This window comes from Ceraceosorus guamensis (genome assembly GCF_003144195.1).
Source record: "Ceraceosorus guamensis strain MCA 4658 unplaced genomic scaffold IE81scaffold_162, whole genome shotgun sequence".
NCBI lineage: Eukaryota > Fungi > Basidiomycota > Exobasidiomycetes > Ceraceosorales > Ceraceosoraceae > Ceraceosorus > Ceraceosorus guamensis.
Window position 1 is genome coordinate 1 of NW_020290157.1, and position 1,324 is coordinate 1,324.

Consider the following 1,324-nt stretch of genomic DNA (forward strand, 5'->3'; position numbering starts at 1 on the left):
AGACTTGTCGAGGAGACAGGCTGACAAAGATGCTGCAGAAGATGCTGCTTCAGACGAGGAAGGTCCCATTGCTGCAGGGAGAAAGAGGTCCAAGCATGCAGCCGCACCAGCCTCACCTGCAAGACCAGCACAGCGCCCAAGAGCTCGAGGCATTGGCATACCTAGAGACACCAGTCCTCCACCAGTTGATGCTGGCCTGCTGACACCTTGCTCCTCCTTCACCGGTAACAAGGTGCAGCGCGCAAACCTGCCCAGCATTGAGATCTCTGGTGGCATTCTCACCGATGGCAACTGCCTCTTTGCTGCCATCTCTCAGCACCTCATGGGTACGCAGCAAAAGCACCTCATAGTGCGCAAGAGAGCCATAGAGTACCTTGGCAAGCATCTTGATATGCTTGACTTTGCAGCAGAAGGTGATGACCATGTTGGACGCCTTGCCTACCTGGACGAGATGGCCAAGCCTGGCACCTACGGTGATGAGGTCATGCTGGCTGCTGCGTGCGCAACATACAACACCTCTGCCTTGGTGGTCATGCTGCACAATGGCAAATACCACACCAGGGTCTACCCAGATGGAGCTCAGCCACCGCACATGGGCCTCTTCTACTTTGAAGGTCTGCAGCACTATGAGTTGGCACTCCCTCTGCCCAAAGAGACTAGCTGAGATGCCACTCAGCAATGCTGACCCACACTGTACATAGTCCTGAACCCTGAACACCCCCCTGTACATCCCCTCCCTTGTAAATGACCCCCGGTCCCTGGATGAGAGCCTCCTAGTGGCGGGGCTGGATAGCCAACCAATGCTCATCAATTGTCTTCTGTGTATGTTGTGTGTTGTACTTGTGCACTTGTCAAGCCTGGGCACTGTGCACAAATCTTTATGTGCACACCTAAAGCTTCCACACACTGTGCACAAATCTTTCTGTGCACACCCACAGCCAGCTCACACTGTGCACAAATCTTTTTGTGCAGGCTGTTGACCCTACATCTGACCCTACTTGCGCAGCTATTCAACCTAGAGTTGACCCTACTTGCGCACAAAACACATCTAGAGTTGACCCTACATGCGCACAAAACACATCTAAAGTTGACCCTACTTGTGCACAAAACACATCTAGAGTTGACCCTACTTGCGCGCATGCACCATCTAGAGTCCACCACCACCGGTGCCTAGACCCTACTTTTCACCCTGCACCATCTAGAGTTGACCCTACTTGTCACCCTGTACCATCTAGGGCTCACCACCATCGGCGCCCAGACCCTACTTTTCACTCTGCACCATCTAGAGTCCACCACCACCGGCGCCCAGACCCTACTTCTCACC

At 53.7% G+C, this 1,324-nt stretch overlaps 1 protein-coding gene across 1 annotated transcript; it reads left to right on the forward strand.

The window, feature by feature from the left end:
• Window positions 1–53: 53 nt before the first annotated feature.
• IE81DRAFT_332679 (hypothetical protein) lies at window positions 54–664 on the forward strand (the record flags this gene model as incomplete). The annotated part of the gene is made up of 1 exon (XM_025515332.1): window positions 54–664. A coding segment is annotated over one exon (611 nt), but the record flags the coding sequence as incomplete, so codon positions are not given.
• Between the last annotated feature and the right edge of the window lie 660 nt (window positions 665–1,324).